General features: G+C 45.2%; 7 protein-coding genes across 7 annotated transcripts; 2 read left to right on the top strand and 5 right to left on the bottom strand.

Annotated features, from left to right (window-relative positions):
- Positions 1-117: 117 nt before the first annotated feature.
- LALA0_S14e00716g (LALA0S14e00716g1_1) lies at positions 118-1,065 on the bottom strand (the record flags this gene model as incomplete). The annotated part of the gene is made up of 1 exon (XM_022771576.1): positions 118-1,065. The coding sequence occupies one exon, from the start codon at positions 1,063-1,065 to the stop codon at positions 118-120; it is 948 nt and encodes a 315-aa protein (XP_022631051.1).
- A 507-nt stretch (positions 1,066-1,572) lies between these two features.
- On the bottom strand, positions 1,573-2,598 carry TYE7 (LALA0S14e00738g1_1; the record flags this gene model as incomplete). Its single annotated transcript, XM_022771587.1, has 1 exon — positions 1,573-2,598. The coding sequence occupies one exon, from the start codon at positions 2,596-2,598 to the stop codon at positions 1,573-1,575; it is 1,026 nt and encodes a 341-aa protein (XP_022631052.1).
- Positions 2,599-4,228: 1,630 nt separating this feature from the next.
- On the top strand, positions 4,229-7,189 carry REV1 (LALA0S14e00760g1_1; the record flags this gene model as incomplete). Its single annotated transcript, XM_022771598.1, has 1 exon — positions 4,229-7,189. The coding sequence occupies one exon, from the start codon at positions 4,229-4,231 to the stop codon at positions 7,187-7,189; it is 2,961 nt and encodes a 986-aa protein (XP_022631053.1).
- A 123-nt stretch (positions 7,190-7,312) lies between these two features.
- PYK2 (LALA0S14e00782g1_1) lies at positions 7,313-8,818 on the bottom strand (the record flags this gene model as incomplete). The annotated part of the gene is made up of 1 exon (XM_022771611.1): positions 7,313-8,818. One exon carries the CDS (start codon positions 8,816-8,818, stop codon positions 7,313-7,315), a length of 1,506 nt encoding a protein of 501 aa, XP_022631054.1.
- Positions 8,819-10,403: 1,585 nt separating this feature from the next.
- Positions 10,404-13,415, top strand: CIN1 (LALA0S14e00804g1_1; the record flags this gene model as incomplete). The annotated part of the gene is made up of 1 exon (XM_022771622.1): positions 10,404-13,415. The coding sequence occupies one exon, from the start codon at positions 10,404-10,406 to the stop codon at positions 13,413-13,415; it is 3,012 nt and encodes a 1,003-aa protein (XP_022631055.1).
- Positions 13,416-13,477: 62 nt separating this feature from the next.
- On the bottom strand, positions 13,478-15,361 carry MNE1 (LALA0S14e00826g1_1; the record flags this gene model as incomplete). Its single annotated transcript, XM_022771633.1, has 1 exon — positions 13,478-15,361. The coding sequence occupies one exon, from the start codon at positions 15,359-15,361 to the stop codon at positions 13,478-13,480; it is 1,884 nt and encodes a 627-aa protein (XP_022631056.1).
- Positions 15,362-15,664: 303 nt separating this feature from the next.
- On the bottom strand, positions 15,665-17,176 carry MEK1 (LALA0S14e00848g1_1; the record flags this gene model as incomplete). The annotated part of the gene is made up of 2 exons (XM_022771644.1): positions 15,665-16,504; positions 16,565-17,176. 2 exons carry the CDS (start codon positions 17,174-17,176, stop codon positions 15,665-15,667), a joined length of 1,452 nt encoding a protein of 483 aa, XP_022631057.1.
- Positions 17,177-17,646: the final 470 nt, after the last annotated feature.

The raw sequence follows: 17,646 nt of genomic DNA on the forward strand, positions 1-17,646 counted from the left end.
TTGCATTTCATTACCATATCAATTGTATAAATAATTACACAGTAGTGAGCCCATCATTAAAAATCATCACGAACAGTCGAACAAGTCATCAATCAACTTCTCTTTTGCTCTGCCACATTACATTCCCGATGGTCGAGCTGAGATCTTTCTCGCTTTTGGTGTTCCCGAAGCGGCTCTCACCGATTGGAGGCTTGAAAACGATATATTTGCAGATTCATTATCGTCCATGAAACTTTCATCTTCTTCATCGGATGACGGCATGTTTCGCCTCTTGGTGGCCAGAGACGTTGCATGGGACGAAAAGCTGGAATCTGCTATTGAATCGTTACAACCATCCTGATAATTCTGCCTTGACCGCAGTTTTTCTGCAAAATGGGTCAGACCGGGACCAGAAGTTTCCAGACTGAGCCCGTTTGGCGCAATGGAGGGTCTCAGAGATCGCACATATTGGAGCGCTTCGAAAACCGTGGTTTGACCATTAGTGTGCAAAACATGAGAGATGAGCAATGAGGCCAGATCGTTTTCGTTTCCACTGGACGAAAAAACGAGTACATTGCCAGCGTTTGAAAGTCTAAAAATGGTGAGAAGATCGTTGAATCTTTCGAAAAGTTCGGCGTTTTCGGCTGTGATTACGTTGCAATCGTAACACGCAGCATTATGGTAAAGTGACTGCTCCAACTCCGGTTGCGGTGTCAACCCACTGGCAGAATTGTAATTTGCTTCTGTTTGCGCACTTACTTGAGCAGTGAGTAGCTTCAGGCTTGCTGATTGTATTTGCATGTACCGGGCCACCAATTCCTGATCTATGGTGCTGACAGCGGCATGCGGATCAAAAAGCGGATCGTAGTTGACCACCAAACATTGATCGGAAGGCAACGATTGGCAGTATTGTGCTACACGAGCTGTAGGAATCCCAACGGCGACAAAAAACTTGATATTGTTAGTTTGCAAGAATTTGGCCTGGGATAAGGCATTAAGTGGGCCGAAAAACACGGTATTGGTCAACTGTTGTGGAATGAGTTGATTCTTACAAGAAGCCACAGCAAACTGGTTTTGAAAGGACATGTTAAGGCCTTTGGTTCCAGTGTAAGAAGACAAATTAGTACTTTTTAGCTGGTTGTAAGCGCTTTAAATTGAATGGTCACTTTCCTGGAGTGTATTTAAGAAAGGAAAAAAAAATCGTGGAAATCTAGAAAATATCCAAAATGTGTCAATATGGGACAAAGTGATAATGTGGGAGGCCTCTAGAATCAAACTCACACATGTTGTGTAGCATCGATTGTATCTGTCATGTCATCCCATCCAAATTTCTTTTCGTTACTCTATAAAAGTTATACCTATCTCGTCGTCATGGTCGTCAACTGTTCGTGTGGGGGACCCTTAGTGTGAAAACTCTGGGCCAAATTAGGCCGTTTTTTGAGGGTCCCGCAGTTGTGTTAAAAAAATAAAATCATAAAATGTGCGTAACATGCGTAATGCGTGTTTTGGCGTTGCGGGAAGCGCCATGTGGTCTATCATAAGAAAAATTCGGAACTGGTTTCCTCCAGGGAAAGAAAAAGGAAGTGTGGATCTTTATTCCTTTTCCCTGCGTGAACGCTCCAGTTCCCGTTTTAAGCGTTGCACCTCCATCTCGTACAACCGCTCGTTATTTTGCAAGTAAAGGATGTAATCCACGGCTTTTTCCAGGATCATGCTCTTGTTGAGTTTGGGCGTTGCCACGTCCGTGAGACGCACAGAGACGGCCGTTGCCGGATCTGAAGCGTAGCACGCCGAATCCGTGCCGTAATTGCACGATGAAGACGACGACGACGACGACGACGAAGCGGAGCCATTGGCCTTGCCCTCGCCGGCGTCAAATGCGGTTTCCTCGGACGCGACCCACGGTATGATCTGCTGGAGCTTTGAGATCTTGGTATTGATGTTTATGCGGTAGCGTTTCTCGATCTTGTTGTGCGCCTCTTTCTGATGCGCCGTAAGCCGCTTGCGCGGCGCGCGGCGCTTGCGTGCCGCAAGGTTGCCAGGGCCGCCGAGCGCGTTGCCGGGGGTTTCTGGGTCGTTGCCCAGGCCAACGGCCTGCTCGAGGTCTGCGAACCCGTCTAGAGTATCCAACGGCAGCTGCTGTTGCTGCTGCTGTTGTGAGCCGCATAGTCCTGCACCTCCGGCCCCTGCGGCCGTTTCTTCGCTCTTCACCAGCGTCGGTGATTCCGAAGCGGAATTGCTGCCGCTACCAGCGGAGGCAACAACCGCTGTGTCAGCGGCGGATCCCGCACCCAAACACTCGGTTGTCGTCGTAGTCGTCGTCGTCCCCGTGGCCGCGTCAAATAACGTTGAAAACTGGTCCAACGGTGACCCGGCCGACGATGTCGCGCTGGACGAGTCGGCGTCACGTGCACCGGTCATCTCCGCGACACCCGGTTCGGTCATGTTCCACGGTGTCCCGATATCCATCATCAATCGTTCACCACTACCACTTGCACCACCGCTATTGTTGGTCTCGCCCGATTCCGTTTCCGGGAACAGCCAATCTTCGAACCCGATGGCGTTGGATCTGGGGAGTCCCGCACCGGAAGTCAAAGTCATAGTTCCGGATCCTTCCATCATACTGGTTGTCATACCGTCAAATAAAAAAGGTGCGAAATGCAAGGTTGGGTATACTATGGGTATATTTTAAAAGCTAAAAGCTTCTCCAAATTGTTTTTCCAAGTTCTTCTCTACTAAACCGCTAGGTCCAGCTACAGCTTTGCTCACTGAAAGAGCTCTAAACGCTCTGTATTCACAACGGCTGCGGGTTTCCCACAACTCAGCTCTTCCGCTTGCTTCGACTCTCTTTTATAGAACCCATATACTAAATTGTCATTTTTTTTTTTTCCTCCTACTCAATGGTACCACCCACGTAGCCAGATCGCCCGGGGACAAGATTAGGCTCAGGCCTCAGTAGCACCGCAGGCAGGGTAGTGAAAAACCTAGAAGGAGCTAGAAGGAACCTAGACAGAGCGCACACAACGCACGCAGAAAGCGAAGAGGGCGTCCCAAAGGAGTTTAGAAGGAAGCCCAGAGGAAGATTAGCGAGAACCGTAGCCGGAGCAAAATTGGAAGCGTGGTGGTAAAAAAAGCAGATAGTGGCATCCTAGAAGGACCATGGGAACAGGAAACTACCAAGTATCATGCAAAATGCACTAGAGTTCACTCTTACACACATATTGCAAAAGATCAGTGTTGTTGGGAATGAATGAGTTTATTAGGGTGGGATTTTTTCAATTTGAGCATGTTTTGTTGCTGTAGGAAGAAGAAGGCCCGCAGGAGCGTTTCTGGCCCTTGGGTGTCTTTCTGCAAAAGACTGCAACGGCTGCAAATATACACCGCGCTGCAAACACTGCAAAGACGGCGAAAGCGAAAGACCGTCGTCTCAGATAGGGAATAATATCTGGGAGTATCTGGGAGTATCTGGGAGTATCTGTGAACATGATGCAGCAAATGGCGGTGCGATAATATTGCCGAACGGTCGGTGATTTGCGTGTGACAACGACGCACTGGGAAAAAGTGATCTCGGACCGGGCATAAAATCTGCAATACTAACTAACACTACATACACTGACCGTACCCCTAGAGTCTTCGCGTTGATATGGCGATGGAAGGTGTTCCATGCTGAGAATGTTGCAATCAACAGTTTCGAAAATCCAAGCGTGGGCGGGCGTGGTCGTGGTCGTGATCGTGGACGTGGGCCATTAGGGTATTGCGCAATATACCCAAAACTATTGAAACGTCGTGTGTGCATTTAGCTACGGTGTTGTTGTTGGGACCGTCGGGTTGGCGGGAACAATTTGCGATACAGCTTCTAAACCCCGGACTCAAAGTAGACCATTACGAGTGATCGTTCCGCACTGTATTGGTTAATACGAACGGTTCGTGTGAGTATATAGTGGTGGACACTGATACCGCGACATGTGACCAAACCGAAATTTCAAATGTTCCGTTTGGGTGTCCGGATGTAAAGTTCTGCGATTTGTGCCAGCCACCCAATTCTCTTGTCATTCCTCTGCTCGGTGATTAGATATCATTATGCACGACAGTGTCATCTAGAATTCCTTACATTCGACAAACTCATCGCTACCTCATTCTACTTATCCCCCAAATCCAGCTCCTTCGCTGGTCAAAAACAGTCTCCACTCAGTCTCCACTCAGTCTCCACAAAGTCTCTAGACAGCCCCCACACAGTCTCCCTCAGCACATGGACCAAGATGCATTAGCAGAACTTCTTTCCGATACCACCGAGCCCTCTGACGTTGGTCAGTCCCAGCAACTGGACTCGCCCCTGCACAGCTATTCTTTCGTCACAACGCAAAATGCTCCAGGCTGCACCCAGCAGCAACGACTACTTTCCTCTCTGAATGATCATTCACTTGTGAACCTGGTGAACTCGTACGAAGCCCCCCAACCTGCTAAACGCTCTTTGCTGGAACATGAGTCCGATGACGACGAACAAAACTGGGATTCCAATATTTCCCACCTTTCTAGCCACCAAAACAACGTGAATTTTGATGTTATCGATGACGAGTCTCCTACTGTCGCATCTCCGTCAATTGTGGCTACCTCAGGAGAAAATTCCGATGACGATCAGCCTATCACTGATGCACACCCTCGAGTGGCCTCAAACATCAATTTTGGTGACTACGGCCAATACTTTTCCGATAAAAAAGTACTCCAACAAGATCGCGATCAATACATGAAAAAGCTATATCAAAATGCTTTAAATGATGGTAAGCCTTTCCCACCTGTTTTCAAAGATTGCATCATCTATATCAACGGTCGCACAGACCCCGATCGCTTGCAACTCCACCAAAAGATCATCCTGTATGGCGGCCAATTCATGCACTTTCTGTCTGGTAAGACAAGCGTAACTCATATCATTGCCAGCAACTTGACCGCTAAGAAACGGGTCGAATTTCAAAAGTATAAAGTTGTCACCCCCCAGTGGGTAACGGACTCAATTGCAGCAAATAAAAGGCTTCCTTGGCAAGATTTCGCGCTGATCACCGGAGATGACGACCAAGGTAAGCTCAAATTGACTAAAGCAAAGCCACCAAAAGGCGAACCTAATGTCGAAGACAAAAACTCCGAAAATACACTTGATTGCAACCACCCAGACTTCTTGCGTAGTTTCTTTGCCAAATCCCGATTGCATCACCTTTCTACTTGGAAAGCCGATTTGAGGGCTCTATTTTGTGAAAGATATCTAGAGCATTCAAATATCCAAGGTATCACTGAAAATGAAAGTGTTGCTATTTTTCACATTGATTTCGACTGTTTTTTCGCAACAGTCTCCGCTCTCAGCGATCCAAGATACCGGCTTTACGAAGACCCACTCGCAGTGGCACATGGCAACAACAGTTCCGAAATTGCAAGCTGTAATTATGTGGCACGCAGTTTTGGTGTAAAAAACGGGATGTGGGTACGATCTGCTCGTAGACTCTGTCCCAAATTAGTGTGCATGCCTTATAACTTTGAACAATATGAGGTCAACTCCAAATTGCTGTACCAAATTTTAGCGGAGACACACTTCTTTGATATGATTCTGCCGGTATCCATTGACGAAGCCATCTGTGTCAAGAGGGTTAGCACCTTTACAGGTTTTCATGATGTGCAAGGTCAATGCGAGATGGTTACTCAGACCATTAGACAACAAGTCTTTGATGCAACCAATGGCTGTACTGTGAGCATCGGTTGTGGTCCTTCCCTTGTGAGCGCAAGGCTGGCACTGAAAGATGCAAAACCAAACGGAAAACGCGTCATCATGAATCTGACCAACGAAACTGAATTAGATAATTTTCAGGCTAAATTCCCGCTAAACGACTTGCCGGGCGTTGGTTTTTCTATCGTGCACAAAATTCGTCAACAGCTTTTTCCCGATGCATCTACGACCCCGACCATCGGCGATTTAAAAGCTAAATCGACATTGAAATCATTAACCTCCATCTTGGGAACCAAGACGGGCCGCAAAATACATTTATTCTTATCCGCCAAAGACGACGAAGAAAATAGCCGAATTCTACGCAACCCCTTAGATTTTTTCGCGAGGAAGTCCATTTCGGTTGATATCAACTACGCTATCAGGTTTGATTCGATTCACGATATTGACGACTTTATTGACAGAGTATGTGAGCATCTAACATCGAAAATTCATGATCTTGGAATGGTGACGCCTCAAGTGACCTTAAAAATTATGCGGCGGTGTGAACATGCTCCGATTGAGCCTGCCAAGTATTTGGGATCTGGCGAATGCGATACTTTCAGTAAAAGCAGCCGCTTTGGGATACCTACAGATGAGATAGGTCTAATCGCTACAGAAATCAAAAGCTCCTTTCGAATGCTAGCGTGTCCTCCCAAAGACTTGAGAGGTTTGGCGGTGCAATTAAACAAGCTTGAAATGAAGGCTACTAGAAATTATCAGAAGAAGCTACCTTTTGGCGATGCTATACTTACCGGTGATTCTAATATCCCGGTGCTCAAGCCAAACGCATTCCACTCAATGCCTCGCATTTTGAAGGAAGACGTTCGGTCTGAATTCACCAAACGACATCTACAAATACCACCCTCGCCCACCCGAAATCTGACCGTTTCCGTGTCACCAGTGAAGGAATATTGGGACAGGTTCGGTAAATCAACCAAAGACAGTTTTAAACAAGAGCTGCCCAGCACTCTCGATGAGGACTTTATGAGAAACCTCCCACCGGAACTTCAACGGGAAATAAAAAGAGATCATGCAATCGTCAAAAAGACTCGAAATTCCGTAAGGAAAGGAAATGTCATTAAAGACTACGGGACGACAAATTCTCCTTTGAGCTTGAGGTCTACTTTAGAAGAGATAGAGCAGTTTCAAAGTTTAGAACGTCCTCGCGACATCTATCATTTGATAGGAACTTGGATTGATCAGACGATCACTGTAGGTCCACACGCAGATGATCTAGATTTGTTCGATCGCTATTTGGATAAGCTAGTTTTAAAACGCAAGACTAATCGAGCTCTGCAAATAGCTAGAACCATGTCTTGCCGACTTGAATATCATGCAGCCTTCACTAGCTCAGAATCAAAAGGACGGCAAGAATGGGAAGAGTATCTATTAAGGCGAATGATACCCAAGCTAAATTCGAGCTGTTCATTCCGAACTCCACAAGTGCAGTTCGAAATCTAATCAAGTCAGTACCACGACAAATTGATATCATCAGTGTAATGGATTAACAGATGTATGCATTTTACAAACGTGAACTTCGCTGTATTGTTTCTAGACGTATAAATTTATAAAGGGTCATTAAATTTAGACGGTCAACACACGCAAAGTGTTAGAGTGACCGACACCAGCGGCGAAACCTTGAATGGTAACAATGTTGTCACCTTCAGCCAACATACCGAATTCCTTAGCCTTTTCGATACCGAACTTCAAACGCTGGTCAACGTCCTTGGTCCAGTCAGATTCAGCATCCTGTTCGTAAACGAATGGGAAGACACCTCTGGACAAGTGAGAGAATCTGGCGGCTCTTGGGTTTCTGGTGACCAAGACAATTGGCACATTTGGCTTGTACTTGGAGACCAATCTTGGGGTAGAACCAGTGGTAGACAAGACAATGATGGCCTTGGCCTTTTGCTCGTACACAGAGGAGACAGCAGCGGCGGCAATGGTCTCAGTGGTAGAGGTTGGCTTAGGAGTACAGTTTCTGATGTCGTCAAAGGTAGATAGGTATGGAATGGCTTGTTCGGCCATCAAAGCAGTCTCGGCCATCATCTTGACAGCGTTAATTGGGTAGTTACCCTTGGCGGTCTCACCAGACAACATGACACAGTCAGCACCGTCCAAGACAGCGTTACCAACATCGGAAACTTCAGCTCTGGTTGGTCTTGGGTTGTAAGTCATAGATTCCAACATCTGAGTAGCACAGACAACTGGCTTACCAGCGACGTTACACTTGGCGATCAACTTCTTCTGAACAGCAAGCACTTGAGGAGCTGGGATTTCGATACCCAAGTCACCTCTGGCAACCATGACACCGTCAGTAACAGCCAAGATTTCGTCGAAGTTGTTGACACCTTGTTGGTTCTCAATCTTGACGATGATCTTGATGTCCTTACCGTCTTCACCAAGAACTTCTCTGATGGTGGTGACGTCGTTGGCAGTACGGATGAAAGAAGCGAACACCATGTGGACACCATTCTTAACACCGAATCTTAGATCGGCCTTGTCCTTCTCGGACAAAGCTGGCAAATCGACATCGGTACCTGGCAAGTTAACACCCTTGTGGGAGCAGATCTTACCAGCGTTTAGAGACTTGACTTTTAGGGTCTTGTCGTCCACAACTTCTAGCACTTCGAAAGACAAGACACCATCATCAACGTAGATGATACGGCCGCTGTCGATAACACGGGTGATGTTCTTGTAGTCGATGAACATGACCTTGTCGTCACTAGCCTTGGAGTACTTGTCATCAGTGCTGAAGATCATTTCGTGGTTAGGAGGGATTGGGTAGTCGACCTCGTTGGTGGTGGTACCAGTTCTGATTTCAGGACCCTTGGTGTCAAGAGCAATGGCCAAAGGTCTGCCTGGATATAGCTCCTCAGACTTTCTGGCGTTGTCAATGACAGACTGGTGGTAGTCGTAAGAACCGTGAGAGAAGTTCATTCTGACAACGTTTAGACCAGCCTTTCTCAAAGCGACAAGCGACTCTGGGGAGTTGGTCTTTGGACCAATAGTTCCGATGATCGAGGTTCTTCTAAGGTTAGAACCGGTGTCGGTTTGAAGGTTAGATAGCCATCCTAGTCTAGATTCCATGATTGGCGGTGTGTGTCGGTGTTTGAGTGATACTGGAGATTCTGTAAGAATTCTACCAAGTAGAGTCAAGAAGCCCGAGTAGTATAACTACGATGCGGTGCTAATATTTATACCTGGCGGAAGGTGTAATCGTGTCAATCACCCAACGTCAGGGCGCGTGAGACGAATAAAGTCTGGCGAGTGGTGGTGATGGACGAATTTTCAACTCTTCAGAAAAGCGGAAGCGCACTGCGGAAGCCGTAGCATGTGGGATAGAAGAAGAAGCAGACATTGGGAAGCCGGGAAGCTGGAAGCTCATATAGAAAACTCACGACTTTTTTTTTTCCTTTTCCGACACGTGATATATGTCGTTTACGGGAAAATAACGAAAAAGTAAAAGTTCACGCACGTGCATGCTACAGATTCACGTACAAGATGCCCTTGTACTCGTCACATGACTAGAATGTTCCCCTCGTGTTTCGTATAGAGTTAGGACGCTCTCGAGCGACCTTCACATACTAAACTCTCAAGAAGACCAGCAGTCGCTCTTGTTGAAGATAATTCATTAGTTTCAAGCTGTTGAGCGCTGTGCTGCTGCTTCAGATGACAAGTATAACTAGTAGGAACACCTGTGTCATTAAATTTTGTTGATGTTTTGGGGATTGGCAGTGAACAGGTCCTGAACCGCCCACCCTTTCACTATTTATACGCCAACTTCGTTTTTGTGTCACCTCAAAGATTATGTAAGCAGCTTTAGGGGTTATGCTTTCATACGAAATCAGCAATAGAGCTCGTTGTTTACGAACAATTGATTGTACGTTCACAAGTCACATGATCAGATATTTCATTTGTCGACAGACTTAAAGCCTCTACAGCCACCATATTCTCACATTTCTCATTCTCTCTCCTAGAATAAGTACAATAATCTTCACGCACCAAGTTATACTTTAAGCATTGTCACTTCTTAGTTTCCTGTCATCTGATTAGAGTTTCGTCACGTGACGTTGCTAGAAACGATGTTCCACGATATCCCACAGATGAGTTGGGTTTATGTCGATATTCTGCTCATTTTTAGGCTATGGGTTGTATTGGTTCGAAATTCCTAGATGCTCCCTCCTTTTCTTCGTTTTCACCCATTACTTGTAAAAGTTATATTACGCCCTCAAAACATTAAAATTCACACGAATACATCAGGGGATCATCATCCGGATGTTTCGCGGACAATCTCTTAACTATAACTACTCACATACCGGCCATCGGCATAGTAAACTCACTTATTTCAGAACCTATAGTCAAGCTTGAAGAACCCCACTCTCTACTGCCTTCAATCAGTAATCTGTGTCATCTTTAATATATTTAAACACTTGTGCGAGCATTTTGACGAACCAGAAACACCAGATTTGCACCTTTAAGTGCTATTAAGAAACCTCAAAATCGCCTAGTAACTGAAACCTATTATCGCCATAGATCGAGCCCGCTTCCTGACTTCCAAGCCATTAGCTACATCATTGTACTCATCTACGAATGTGACCATTTCTACTGAGATGGTCAAAATTAAACAGACCGGCTAGTGACCATCATCAACATACTTTCCTCTTCTCTTAGCATGGATGATCTGAATGTTGACAGTCTTTTGACAGTGATTGAAAATGGTGTCCAAAATTTGAATGACATTCCAAGTGTTTTGACTGCCATTGACCATTTTCAGCAAGATCCATCGATACTGGACGATCATCTGGCTGATCTCGTCACTGCTCTCGCCGCTGATTTCTTTGCGAGATCGACCGAGGACAAGAAATCTATTGGTGCCATATTTTACACATTCTCGAAAGTTTGCAAGGTCAAGAGAGCAAGGAGGCATTTGCCCACGGATATTTTTTTGTTACCGCATATTTTGGACCAGCTTGCAGTATGGGACGGTATTAAAGACTGGAAGATCTTGTCGATGCTGCTGCCATGGCTGAATATTATTCTAATGTCACCCTTCAAGCTGGAGAATGACTCTGAAATCTACAACAATACCAAAAATTTGAAGGTCTATCCGGTTTTGGATCCGCTTGTTGCTGGAGTACATGCCGAATTATTTTCCAAAAACCTGGATCTATTTCAAAATCGATGCGATGAGAACGAGATCGATCTTCTTACCCTCAATTTGACTTTCAAATCCATACTGAATAGAAAAACATCGCACGAGTCACAACAGTTGCTGAATCCCTTGAAGTTAGCTGAATTGACCAGCTTCTGCATAGATGATAGTCATGAGCGTGATGAAACGCAAAAAATTCTGATATTCAAAATCTTACCCAAACTATGCCGACTTCACATAATGCAAGAATCGTGGGATGGATTCGAGGAGATCACCTCATGGGTGCTCAACAACATGGCTCCCGGCTTTACTGAAGCTAGAATACAACTTGCTCATAGCTTTGCAAAAATCATTCAGCTCTTGACAACAATCGATCCCGATTCTTCCCATGCTCTCGTTGAAGATGTGTTCCAGCAGCTGCAGGAGGAACTTGAGACTATGCCCATTGATGCAATAGACGCAGACCGATTACACACTCAACTGCTCTTCATCGCAGAACTTGGTCGTCTTAGATCTTTGGATCAAAGTTTCGTTACCCGTTTTGCTAAGGATGTTCTACCTATTACAACAGGATTCCAACAGTTGAGACTGAACAAAATAACTGGACATCAAATCAGAGATGCTAGCAACTTTCTATGTTGGTCATTGGTGCGGAAATATGATGTTACATCTGACGTCGAGAATATTGTTTTCCATCTGCTGATGTGTTCAATGTTAGATCCAGAGCTTACAATCCGACGTTCCGCCTCGGCGGCTTTACAAGAAGCTTTAGGCAGATACGGTAATGCAGTTTTCGACGATACGAGCGTAATGACAATAATAGAGCTGCCGTGCAGCAATCTTGAGCTCTGCTACAAAGAAAACGTACCGAAGCTCATAGAGCTATTCGTGTCGAAAGTTCCACATTTGAGTGAAGCCACTATCAAGTGGCTTGTACACATCAATGTCATGCGAAACCATGATCTCAAAATCGTAGAGCTTTCTACTCTATCGGTCACTAGCCTCATAACATTAAGCGGCAACCCTGAAGTCGCTGCAAAGATATTCAAGTTGATCTTTGAGCTTACACTAAAGGTACGGAATGACCAGACAGCGAACGCCAAGGCTCGTTACCTCTTCTTGATATCGGAGCGCGTATTCTACGGTGATGAACGAATAAGATCGGCATGCCATGAAACTTTATCCTGGCTAGTGAACCACTTGAAGACAGAGTCCAGCAATCCTCAAGAACATTTCAAAATTACGTCGTTCTTGAAAGCCCAGAACCTTGTGGTTACGATGGGAGCGGCTCAGTTGAAAATTGATGCAGTGATGGTGGAGACCTTGCTACGCATTGCCAGATCAGCCTCACCAACTGAGCCACGCTTCGAGCGAGTGAAAGGACTTCTTTTGCCGATACTTGAAAAGATGTTTTGTGATGGAGCGCATTTTGAGTCTAGCATTGTATTTCAGCAGTTCAAACAAAGCTTCCGAAAACTTGTCACTCAAAACAATGCCATGTGCTGTGCAGCAATGGCTTACATGCCGCCCAGCGACTTCTTGAGTTCATTCATCTCCTACTGTCCGCATCTAAATTATGATGGACGATTCCATGTCTTAAACGCGTTGTCAAATACATTGCCCAATATTATAAGCTCCGAAGGCTCAGGCATTCTTTCAATTGTGACCGAGTTCTTAGATGACTATACGGTAACCGAGCAAGGTGATGTCGGGGGGCTAGTGAGAAAATGCACTATTGATCTAATTGAGAAGCACATCGTTCTATTTCTTGACGCCGGTACTAGCACAATGGAACTGATCTGTCCCAGACTTCTACGGCTGGCAGCAGAGCCGGCGGAGAAAGTGAGAGAAAGAGCGTTGTGCGTTTTGGGGCAAATTTGCCAATTGCGATGCTCTGATGATGAGCCACACGATGAATGCCTCTTCAGAATTTACCACAATATGAGTGAAACTTTTTATGATGAATTTTGGCAAGGTTTTGTCTTCTCCGCTGGCGCAGTTTATTCGACTGATAGACAAATACGCACCAGCATTGATAGTTTCCTGAAGCATTATGCTGAACAGGCGATGGAAAAAAGATTGGGGCTCTTAAACAAGCTGATACGTATCGTTCCTTCTTTTTCGCAGGTGAAGTCCTGGCAAGGAGAACCAACGCATGTCAATCGATTCGGATGCCAACGGCGGGATATAATCAAACGTGCGATTGTATGTGTAAACTTTTGGCGACGGATCCTAGAGTCTGGACTGGATTTAGTTGAGGCTTTTAATCTACGAGCTGCTTATGCCAGATTTTACAACCTCGCCTTGGTCAAGAGTTCAGTCCTTAAAATGGCTGTCATAAAGCTGATGCCTCATCTTGCGGTAGCTTGTACAGCAAATTTCTCCAACTATGACAAATTGCAAGATGAAATCATCGCACGGTTAGGAGTTTTGGCACAGCGGTCCAAAATTGAAGGTGTCCGCAACACATCAATCCAAACAGCTTGTCTGGAAGGAATAGCGACAATAAATTTAGCATTTGATGAGGTTTAAAGACCAGATGGCTGAAGTTTTCTCGGTAGGCAAGCGTTAATGCGGTTTCATTAAGTCATGGTTTAGCGAAGACGAGTATCTAATTTCTGCGATCGCATGTAATCGAGTGTAAGCCTCACGCGCTCCACACTATCCCAATCTGCCACTAGAGAGTAGTGATGTGATGATATTACGGGACTTTCGTTTTGTTTCCGCCACTTCGCCTCCAGCGAAAGGATTCGTCTTGGGCTCAAGTGGTCAAGGTAAAGATCCCCAAATATATCCTTGAGAATCTTATCAGGAATTTTGAAATCATTTGCAGAATGGTGATCTAAATGCCAAGCAGCTACTCGTTTCAAAATATTCTCTACTTCAGCAGGTCTTTCGCCTGTGGATCTCAGCTTGTTGATCACGGACTCCACAGATGCTGCCATCTTCCAGGTGTGATTTCCATACTCGCTAAGTCTCAAACACTCTTTACCGAAATCTAAGATATAGTGGCGGAGGTAAATGTATACCGTCTTGTTATCCCCTCCATGAAGGGTTGAGAGCATCAAGTTCGCGTAGTCCTGTTCCGTCAGCTTGCAGCTATTTGAAGTTTTCATGAAACAGAAAAGCTCATAGCCAGCAAGTTTGGCCGCAGATGATCTTCCAGCAGCATGCAAAAGAATGTGGAATCCATTTTTTCCCTTATGATTTGCCAGTTTATGCGAATCCATGAACGCTTCAATGCACCCGCGGTCCATGATCAACCGATGCCAAAGTAAGATAACGAAACTAAATGACCTATGCGAAGCGACGTGGCTAAGAACGGTATTGAAGTGCAGTGCTTTCAAAGAAGACCACGCGTTTTCTGCCGGCATACTATTCTGAAAAAGGCTACACCATTGGTTTATCGACATTGCATTTGTGGGGAGTTTTGTAGATAAGAAATCCACCGGAAGCTGCTCACCAAACGGTTGAACTTCGGCCTCCCCCAGTAGTTTTATGTAGTGCTCAAAACTGAGATCTTTCTGGAAGGTCTTCCAGGGCACAGATCCATCGGCTTTTTGACTTTTGATCACCTTGTTCAGCGCCAGCTGCATCTTAAAAGCGCCGTATCTCTCAGATAAATGATTGAGACGCAGGACTGTGGAATAATCCAGTGAGTTCTGGTTGATCAATATGTTCAATGCGCCCTCAGCGTCATCATCCAGGCCCAAAGAGAGGAATTTGTCGATGCTTTGAAGAACGAGACCCTTGGATAAAAACTGCAGATCTGTAAGTCCAGCTGTCCTCAAGACCGACGAAAGGTGTGAGATTTGATTTGTCTGCAGATAAAAGGCGATATATGCGAATGAGATTGGTAGCTTGCCTTTCGCCAGCTCCAATAAATGTTGCAAATAGTGGATAGATCCGGTACGAGCTACTATGATAGAGCAATTCTGCCAGAAAACCAAATCAGGAGATAAAGTAGCTCTTGTTTCAAGTATTTCAGAGTACTTTTCAAGAACTGTTAACGTAAAATTCGCCAGACATGTAATATCCGCTCGATCGTCTGAATTAGATGACGTGGCTCGCAGCATATGGGAAAGCTCACGGTACAGCTCTACCGGTGTTTGATCCACGATGTAGCTACCCTTTTTGGAGATCCATCGGATCTGGTTGGATTGCAATCGATTCAGCAAGGTGAAATAAGCATCACCGTTTTTTGTCAGACGAAGTTTTCGAAGAGTATTAAGTACCACATTCAACGACAATTCAGCCTGGCCATTTAGTAGAATCTCCTTATGTTTGTGAACTTTATGCGAGCGCATTCTGCGACCTGTTACCAGAGCTTCTCTCAGCCATATATCAGTGTGAGAGAGGGTTGCTGCCGCTGGGCTTCTCAGTACGGAGCGGCCCAGCCTTCGTACCAGTTTATCGCCACCAATAATTCTTGCAGTGAAATCTTGGAAAGATCTCATGGGAACATGGTACCGTTGCATTTCGCTGTATTGGCTCTAGGCATTTAGTTTTGGTAGGTTCTCTTTGACTGTTCTAGGTCCAAATAATCATGTAATAAAGTACAATTTTGAACTTGCTCGATGCCGAACCGCACACCAACAAAGAACCGAACAATGAAGAACGATAATTAAGGCTGCTCTCGGCGTGAATCTCGAGATTGATGACACACCATTCTCCCAGTTTCACTGTCAGATGAAATTTCAAAATTTTGAGCGGTAGAGAGCATAAGTTGTTTTTTAATGGCAAGCTGCAACCCAAATATTTAATTTATGTGGCGATGGGATTCATTGCTGAACTCTAGCCATTTTATTCCTGGTTTCATAAGCAGAACAAATGCTGGCAGTGTCAGACATCTTCCGTTTCTGATCTATGTCTTCAACATTGAATGTGATATCGACATCCTGTACAATTCTTTTCTGATAAATCTTTTCAAGCTGCCCTTTATGCCTTGCAATCCAGGAATGTTCAAAAGCTGAGCTACTGTCGAAACGCCTGTGGACGTCAATTTCAAGTAGCCGACGAACGAAGTTCTTGGCGCGATTGGAGACTATACTCCACTGACTAGATGTGAAGTTGAGGTTACCCATCTTAGCGTTGTGTATAACACTAGCTTCCGAGCCGTCACCATAGAACGGCGAGATGCCCGTTAAAAGTATGTGCGCGATGACCCCCAGAGACCATAGATCGCATTTGGCGTCATATCCGTGCTGTTCGAAGCTTGCTGCCCGCGAAAAGCGCTTGTAAGCTGTTCTATCAGCTTTGAAACCAACTTCAGGGGCGCAATATTCTGGTGTACCCACTACCGTATGCATCCTAGAGCGTGAAGACGATAGGTTTTTAGCTATTCCAAAGTCTGCAAGGACGATTCGGGAACAGGGTTCTGGGGTACAGAGAAGAATGTTATCGAGTTTCAAATCGCGGTGCACTATTCCTTGGGAATGCAAGTATCGTAATGCCTGCAGGATCTGGTACACTATGAGCAAGGCTTCGGTTTCTGGGACAGAAGACAAGCAGTCCGATGTGGCCAGGTACGAAAAAAGATCACCACCAGTAATCAAATCCTGGAAAATGTACAAATTCCCACCTGCATCCGCAAATGTCTTGTAGACTCTGATAATATTGGGCTGTGCAGTGGCGTTAGTATATGAAGTTTCATTGGGATCAGTGATAGGGTCTCAACGTACATGTGAGAGCTTGAGTAAAATTTTGGCCTCTTCATCCAACCTGTTAGGCTTTATTTTGATCACTTTGACGGCGTAATTTGTGCTTTGATGGGTGACATTTATGGGGTTCCGGTTGTTGGCAACCAAGACGTGACCAAAAGTACCGCTGCCAACAATTTTGGATGTAATGTGCCAATTTTCGATATCTGCTCGAAATCCCAACTGTTCCACAAGATCGTGTGTTGTTTGTCTTATACGGGCCACGAAACGATACACTGCTACATTGGGCACCGTGATAGTGTCTCCATCTTCTAACAAACACGTTTGGCCTCGTTTCATCGACATTCCGTTGAGCTGAGTTCCGTTCAAGGAACAATCCTTGACATAGTATAGCGGAACGCTGTCATCGTCGAATCTTATAGCCCAAAAAACGCAATGAACGCTCGACACCGATGCTTGATTCAGTACAATATCACATTCTCGGTCGCTTCTACCCAATTTCACGAGTTTATTTTTAACAATGGCCATGGCGGCTAATTGTTCATCTGCCTCAAAATTCCCCGGTTTCGCGGTAAAAGGTTCCAGGACTCCGAGAATTTCCTTCTCGTTATAATCTATCTGTGCAATGCCCATCTCGGCAGCTGAAGTCGGTTATTTGAGTGGATGGTTTTGGAAATCTGTGTAGTCGAGTGCACAAGTTTACTGATCGGTATGTCCTCTGAAGTTTGACTATATGTAGACATCTGTCATTATATACGATATAAATTTAGAAAATTAATAGCCGAAGACTGCCACTGGCGATTTGGGTTGCTCAGGGTTTAAAACAGCAGCAATGTGGTCGGTGTCCATATCATACTAAAGGAATTGCGTGTTGTAGTTATTATGCGGTATCTTAGATCTCAGCGGGGGAAACATAATATCACGAATGACGATTGTGTCGTTGTAAGCCATTACACCCGATCAACCGAAACACTCAATGGTTACAGAGCTAAACTGTGTCACAGTTACGTTGAATGGCTCAGCCACATAATTCTGTGAAACAATGTGTGCGATAATTGTTGTGAGAAGAGAAGTTCAAGTTATCATCACGTGACTAGATACGC

The sequence above is a fragment of the Lachancea lanzarotensis genome, scaffold LALA0S14, assembly GCF_000938715.1.
Source record: "Lachancea lanzarotensis genome assembly LALA0, scaffold LALA0S14, whole genome shotgun sequence".
In the NCBI taxonomy this organism is placed as follows: domain Eukaryota; kingdom Fungi; phylum Ascomycota; class Saccharomycetes; order Saccharomycetales; family Saccharomycetaceae; genus Lachancea; species Lachancea lanzarotensis.